Raw genomic sequence first — 7,786 nt, 5'->3', positions numbered from 1 at the left:
TGTGAAGCGGCTGGGATGAGGATCAGCACCTCCAAATCTGAGGCCATGGTTCTCAGCAGGAAACCGATGGACTGTCCACTCCAAGTAGGGAATGAGTCCTTACCCCAAGTGAAGGAGTTCAAGTATCTCGGGGTCTTGTTCTCGAGTGAGGGATCAATGGAGCGTGAGATGGGCCGGAGAATCGGAGCAGCGGGAGCGGTACTGCAGTCGCTTTACCGCACCGTTGTGACGAGAAGGGAGCTGAGCCGGAAGGCAAAGCTCTCTGTCTACCGGGCCGTTCCTCTCCTCACCTATGGTCATGAAGGATGGGTCATGACCGAAAGAACGAGATCGCGGATACAAGCGGCCGAGATGGGTTTCCTCCGCCGGGTGGCTGGTGTCTCCCTTAGAGATAAGGTGAGAAGTTCGGTCATCAGGGAGGGACTCGGAGTTGAGCCGCTCCTCCTTCGCGTCGAAAGGAGCCAGTTGAGGTGGTTCGGGCACCTAGTTAGGATGCCACCTGGGCGCCTCCCTAGGGAGGCGCCCAGGCACGTCCAGCTGGGAAGAGACCGAGGGGTAGACCTAGGACCAGGTGGAGGGATTATATCTCTTCGCTGGCCTGGGAGCGCCTTGGGACCCCCCAGTCAGAGCTGGTTGATGTCGCCAGGGAAAAGAAAGTTTGGGGCTCTCTGCTGGAACTGATACCCCCGCGACTCGACCACGGGTAAGCGGGAGAAGATGGATGGATGGATGGAAATGGAACCAAGTTATTTTATTTTTAAAAAGGATCTGTACCCATGAGTCCGTGCTGAAGGGATGACTCTCAAAGTGTGCACTGCACAGGCGAGAAGACACGTTGGGGGTCCATGTATTCCTCCGGATGTGCAGCACCCACTGGTCCAGCCTGTCTGGATCACCTGAAGGAAACCGTTATTCAAAAATACATGAAAACCGACCCAAAGACAACAGGAGGGTTAATGCCATATTCACTTAGTAACGCATGAACAACTTTTACAGATATTTCTATATAGTCTGTGTTGGTAAATGTAATCTAGGTTGCACATTTCCTGCTGAAATACATGCCTGGGCCTACCAAGCTACTGCGTGGCACTTTGGTTTTGATAAAACAGTGTAGTTCCACTATATAAGCGTTACATTCATAATCAAACGAGACAATATGCAAGATAAATAGCTATTTGTTGTTATTCTTAATGCTTGTCATTCACACGTTAAGAAAATCAGTACCGATACATAGCAGAACAATTGTGGCGATGTTCAGCTTAATAAGCCTTGTTCAACATCATTTCTTTAGCTAATACTATAGCGGGCTGCAGGCGAACCAAGTCCGCGTTTCGCTGCATTCCTTGATCTCCAGTTATAACGCCGGGCTCCGCCGCTGGCCGAAGCTAACGGAGCCGCAAAGGGCTAGCTACGGCTCCGGTTAGCTTCGGCGGCGGACTCCGGCGGCCACCACTGGGATAATTGGGTCCCCTTTTAACATTTGCTCCCATTTAGCATTATGGGCGTCATAGCCATAGGCTGTGTCCCAATTCAGCGGCCGCATCCTCCTGAGGATGCATTCGAAGACCGCATACGTCACGAAGGCTGTCCCAATTCAAAAAAAAGACAAGGCTCCTCCGAATGCAGCCCACAAATGCAGCCTTCTATTCCCAGATTGTGAGGATACATCTGATGTACACTCCGCGGTGTATCATATCCCAGGATGCAATGGGCGACGGTGACGAATGAGTTATTTAAAAATAAAATGGCTTCTAACGGGACGGCAACGGCTGAGGCTTCGGCGGGAGCCGGATTTGTTTTTAAATGTAAGTATAGGGTTTCAACTCACCCAAATAGGAAACGACATGAAACAGTAAACCGATGTAACTGTTTTATTTAAAGATACGGGCGATTGGAGATGTCTTCTTTGTATTACATACATAAAATAATATGAAGTGAAAATATTTCGACATGTTGTAAACCAGAACCATGGTTTTCATATTGTTGGGATTCATTATAAAGCTAATTTATTTATTTAACTGCTTTTGTTATACACATCTTACTGCAAACATTAGTTTTGATAGGGAGCAAGGAGCAGACTGCTACATTCATCCAACTGCGAGGGGAGAATGAATCCCTCTTCTCCGGGGCCAAATTCTCCGCGGCCATCGCTTGGAGGTAAGGCACAATATCCAGTTTGTATCGTTCTTATTTTATGAATCATCCCTCATTTCATACACTCCATTCTAATAAGACAACTAATATTGTCTAGTACCGGGACTTCTGATGTTTACCCATCTGCGTACCGTTAGTTCTTACTGCGTACCGGCACCTCAGGACGCATCCAGGTACGCATATGTGTTGTGTTTATGCTCAGTTGCAACTCCCACCCAGTAGTAATATTATATTATAGTAGTATCTTTGTAATGACTGAATCAAAGATGTGAGGATGAGGACAGAGGGAGTCGTATGTTGTACAGATTGTAAAGACCTTTGAGCCAAATTCTTGTTTTTGGGCTGGATACATAACATGTACTTGAAACAGTTGCTGATTTAGAGTACTGGCACCTTTGTTATTCCAACCCAAGCACTGGGGATGTCTCCGTGCCACCGTTAGAAAAGAAAGAGAAGATTTCTTCCTAAGTGTGTATCCTTAGTTGTGACATTGTTATTGTTTTATTCATAATACTAGATGTTGTACTATTCTCTCTGTGATTAGGACGGTGTTGGAAGACATGGGCCTGCAGGGAAGTGTAACTCCCCTGCAGGCTAAGAAGAAGTGGGACAATCTGAAAATATATATATAAAGTGTGTGAGTTTTAGTTAATAAACACATTTGCTGACATTTGTTTATCTGCTGGTGTTTTATTTTGTAATGCCATGATTGTTTTACTCGGCCTTTAGGATTGCAAATGCCCAGGTCAGGAGAGGGAGTCGGGGGGAAACCCACGGCTGCAACTTGGCCGTGGTCCAAATGGATGAGATATTAGGACAGAGGCCCTCTATCTGCCCGCCTGTCCTAATATCCTCTATTCCAGAGGACACGCCGCGGCCACGTTCAGCAGTGGACCAAGAGGAGGACGAGGATCAGGTCGAGGAGGACGAGGATCAGGTCGAGGAGGACGAGGATCAGGTCGAGGAGGACGAGGATCAGGTCGAGGAGGACGAGGATCAGGTCGAGGAGGACGAGGATCAGGTCGAGGAGGACGAGGATCAGGTCGAGGAGGACGAGGATCAGGTCGAGGAGGACGAGGATCAGGTCGAGGAGGACGAGGATCAGGTCGAGGAGGACGAGGATCAGGTGGAGGAGGACGAGGATCAGGTCGAGGAGGACGAGGATCAGGTGGAGGAGGACGAGGATCAGGTGGAGGCAGGGCCATCCCGGCCTAAAAGGAAGAGAAAGGATGGGCTCATGGACCTCATCAGAGAGGACATGAAGCAGCAGAGGGAGGAGAACAGGGAGAACCTTAACAGGCTTTTTTCTCTCCTAGAAAAATTAGTTGATAAATAAATAGATAAATGTAATGAGCAATATGAAACTTATAATGTATTTGATGGAACAACATACAAATGAAACAACATACAAATAAAACAACATTTAAACTATATACACATTCAGGCTGAGCAGGGAGTCCCAGGTGGTGCTGCTGGACCTGGCTGCCACAATTAGGACCCTGGTGTGCTCTGATGGTGGGTGGGGCATCATGCAGGGTGGTCTCCAGAGCTGTTGGGGATGCTTCTCTCCACAGTACATCGGATTGTCCATTAGGGCTAGGGTTCGCAGGGCGGACGCAATCGACGGCTGCCATGTCACTAAGATGTTTTCAGCAGCAGATAAGAACAAAAGATGTATATAAATATTGCACACGGTTATTTGATCACAGCTCGTCAATTGTTTTACATACCTTTACACATAATCGTGGTCACCAGGAACCTCCTCCAGGGCAGACACCTCCGCAGACAGTTGGTCCCGCCAAGGAGCACCACTGACTGCCTCCAACACATTCTCCCCCTCATCCTCCGCTACATCCTCCACAGTGTCCTCTTCTGGGGCCATGATGTCGCCGGCACCAATACAGATGTTGTGGAGGACGGCACATGCTGTTATGATCTGAAATTAAAAAATTGGCAGAAATATATAAATATATATATATATGTTATACCTCATGTTAGATCTACTCTTCAGTATTATCAAAATGTGCTAATGAGTGATTACTTACTTGAGGAACGAAGGTGTGGTGCACCTCCAGCGCTTGCAGGAAGATACTCCTGAATCGTGTCTTCATCACCCCGAAGGCACGCTCGATGATGGAGCGTGCCCGGGAGTGATGGCTGTTGAAGCGCTGGGGTCCCACACCTTGCAGCGGCCGTTTGTATGGAGTGATGAGGGGGAGTGGATGTTGGAGGCAGGGGTACCCCCCGTCTGCGAGGATAAAGTGCCCTGGAGGAGGGTAGAGTGCCTGCCGATAGAGTGGGCTGTGGCGGAGCACTCTAGAGTCATGGACTGACCCAGGCCAGCCCACGTACGTGTCGATGAAGCGGCCCTGATGGTCACAAACAGCCTGCAGCAAAATGGAGCTGAACAGTTTTCTGTTTCTATAACAGTGACCATCAGGGCCGCTTGGTGGCACGATGCGGACATGGCAGCCGTCGATTGCTCCAGCAGCTTTTCTGAAGGCTCTGTGTCTGGCCAGCCCTGCGAACCCACGCGACACAGCCTCCAGGTCTTCTGCTGTCCTGGGGAGGTGGAGGACCTGGTGGCAAATGGCCACCACCTCCTCAGTCACTCTGTGGACAATCCGGTGTACCGTGGATCTAGGCATCCCAAAAACTCTGGAGACCACCCTGCATGATGCCCCACTTGCCAGCCAGAACAGGAACACCAGGGTCTCAATTGTGGCCCCCCATCCATGTCTCCTGTCCTGACCCAGGAGTTCCAGCAGCACCTTCAGGGACTCCCTGCTCAGCCTGAAATCAGGGCGTGTGTCCTGGTCATTAAAAAACCTGTCCAGGACAGGGGAGCTTAAGTTGATCCTGCACTACAGGGGCCTTGGCTGGTAGAGGGGAAGGGTGAGAACAAAGGGTTAAATAAGTGAACAGCATTTTTGTTCTTTGTTTATACATATATCTATTGACATGTTTATATATATATATATATATATATATATATGTTTATTGATATATACACACAAAAATATATACATACTTATATATGTATATATACTCAAGCTATACTCAACCTGAAATAAAATTTGTATCAGTATTATGCTAATAACATTACTGTTAGCTAAAAATACAGTACATACATATATTCTGTGTTTGTGTATAAATATCTCTATAGACATGTTTATATATATACACAAGCTATACTCAACCTGAGAAATAACATTTTAAACATGTATTATAGGCTAATATTAACATTACTGTTAGCTAAAAATACAGTACATATATATTTTATATAATATGATAATAGATATAAGTATCAGTACCTGGACATGGTCTTCCATTCATCTGAAATAGATGGTGCGTCTGGTGTGACCTTGGGAAATTGAATTTAACATATTGAACATCACCAAAATAAGCACTATCTCTGACTCCATATTGAACCGTTTGAAAATATTTTGCCTAATGTCAGAAATTATTACAGGCACTTCTGACTGCAGCTGGTTGCTATGCGACGGGGGCGGCAAAAGGTAAGGATAACGGCCGGTGACGTACCAGGAAATGCTCCGTAGACCGTCTCATTTCGCATTCCTCCGCGGAATTCAAAGGCTGGGTCCTCAGGAGGATGCAGCCGCTGAATTGGGACACAGCTATAGACTATAAAAGTCTTACCCAAGGCTGAATCATAAACTAAACTGTATATATATATACACATGCATAAAGGGTTACGTCCTTAGCTAGCTACATAACAAGCTAAGCTAACAAGCACACAAACACCTGCTAACGGGGTTAACATGTATAATATTATCATTTTACTCACCGAAAAAAGCTGTGAGTAGACTTCTTGGAAGTTCTGTTAGTACATTCAAGCGCACAGCACGACATCTTAATTGTCTGGTATATCACCACGAACACGGCTAAAGCTAAAGGGTCAAGTACAGTACTATGACTAACTAACGTTGTAGCCTCTGTGGTTGTAGCCTAGCAGAGAGGACAAGTTGCTGAAAGCTGACAGTGAGGCACGTATCTGTCAATCAAAGTGACCACGCCCTAATGTATGCAAACACTTTAAGACCTAATATAAATAAAAGGGTCGCGTTAGAAAACAATTCACTCACAGATCCATAATCATGAAGGTGGAATCTAACTATATCGATAATAAAATGTATGGAACCAGGGAGAAAAACATGTTTTTTTCCGCTGTAAAGTTGGGCATTTTAACATGGGGGTCTATGGAAATTGCTCCTTTCTGCAGCCATCGCCTATCGGCCAATATATGAACTGCAGTGTGTGGCACTTCCGTATTGGCTTCCCGGCTCTTCCCCAGAGTTTGCCGCTTGGGTCTGATCTCTCGTCTTTTGCTCCTCTGGTTTTCTGCAGGATGGAAATATGAAGAGTCTCCTCAGGTGAGCACTGACCCCTGGTGGAGGCTGCTGGTACTGAAGGACACTGCTTTAGAGTCAGAGACCTCACTAATAACAGATTGAACTGCAGGTGATAAAACGACAAGCCAACACCTAGAGATACTTCATCGGCCAACACCTAGAGATACTTCATCGCTGCTTAGTGACTGGACATCGTCTTCATCATCATCTTCATCATCGTCTTCATCATCGTCTTCATTAGAAACACTGACTTTAAACAAACAACGAGAAGCCGCGCAAAAACAAGGGAGGAGGAGGAGGAGGACAAGGAGGACAATCTGCCAGCAACAATACATCCTGCATCAGAGTGAGATCAATTGCGTTTGGTGTGAAGTTTCCTCGCAGCGATGTGAAAAGGCCACGAGCTGAAAGGCCACGAGCTGGAAAGTCACACATGTCACTCTCCGGCTGGAACAGCGTCTCTGGTGTCAGCCGGGCGGAGCCTCCAGCAGGCGGGGGGAGGTTTCATAGATGGAGGAAACGGGAGGAATGGAAGTCTAACATTTCTTCATTCAATACAAAATATTCTTTAATAAAATAAATGTCTCGATCGTTGTTAAAGGGCTTCCTCATGCACCACGTGACACGTGTTATCACGCACTCCTGCCATGTCTGTTTCTGCATGTCTGCCCTTTGTTTGTTGAAGGTGTGTCTGAGATGCTTTGGAGTGCACTTATATGCACAGCTTCTGCATAATCAGGGTGACCTGCAGTCGTTAGGATCAAAGAAGACTGGAGGCTGAATCAAGAAGCAGTATGAAACACTCCGTTACACAATGCGTGATTCACCCGCACGGAGTGCAGCAGTTACCGGTCTGCGCCCGCCTCCACGGGAGAATGGAAGTTAAAGTTTCTTTAAAGAATACATATCTTTCAGATTGTTATTTTGTCATTATGTTTCATGTTTTATTTACCTTTTAGTATTTTTATATAGTATCTGAACTTTGGAGAGGAGTTGGGAGACACACGACACATTAAATCACATCTACAGATCAAGACAAAGCGAATGGAAGTACTCACATACTCCTAGCGTGAACATGTTTGTGAAAACGTGTGCAAAGTCTCCGAAAATCCTAAAAATAAGCTCATATTTGAATTCCCCATAAAAAAACAAATCATTCAGTAAAACAAGGCCCCACTGATCATCTACTCTCTGAGACGATTCCAGGGATGTCTGGCTTGAGTTTCTACCACCAGGGAAAGTGGACTAAAGTGCCCGAG

At 46.4% G+C, this 7,786-nt stretch overlaps 1 protein-coding gene across 1 annotated transcript; it reads right to left on the bottom strand.

Annotated features, from left to right (window-relative positions):
- Positions 1–3,576: 3,576 nt before the first annotated feature.
- LOC117442726 (putative nuclease HARBI1) lies at positions 3,577–5,476 on the bottom strand. Its single transcript, XM_034078672.2, has 4 exons — positions 5,469–5,476; positions 4,200–4,983; positions 3,885–4,090; positions 3,577–3,792 (listed from the first exon to the last, which is right to left on the bottom strand). Exons 1-3 carry the CDS (start codon positions 5,474–5,476, stop codon positions 3,887–3,889), a joined length of 996 nt encoding a protein of 331 aa, XP_033934563.1. The 3' UTR covers positions 3,577–3,792; positions 3,885–3,886.
- Between the last annotated feature and the right edge of the window lie 2,310 nt (positions 5,477–7,786).

This window comes from Pseudochaenichthys georgianus, unplaced genomic scaffold (genome assembly GCF_902827115.2).
Source record: "Pseudochaenichthys georgianus unplaced genomic scaffold, fPseGeo1.2 scaffold_459_arrow_ctg1, whole genome shotgun sequence".
NCBI classification, from domain to species: domain Eukaryota; kingdom Metazoa; phylum Chordata; class Actinopteri; order Perciformes; family Channichthyidae; genus Pseudochaenichthys; species Pseudochaenichthys georgianus.
The sequence above is the reverse complement of the archived record's forward strand: the minus strand, read 5'-3'. Positions and strand labels throughout refer to the sequence as shown.

What these genes read in the sequence shown, in the direction of transcription:
- LOC117442726 (XM_034078672.2), bottom strand. An exon ending in ACCACACCTTCGTTCCTCAA is followed by an intron (nt 4,091 to 4,199) that starts GTAAGTAATCAC and finishes TTTTAATTTCAG; the next exon opens with ATCATAACAGCATGTGCCGT.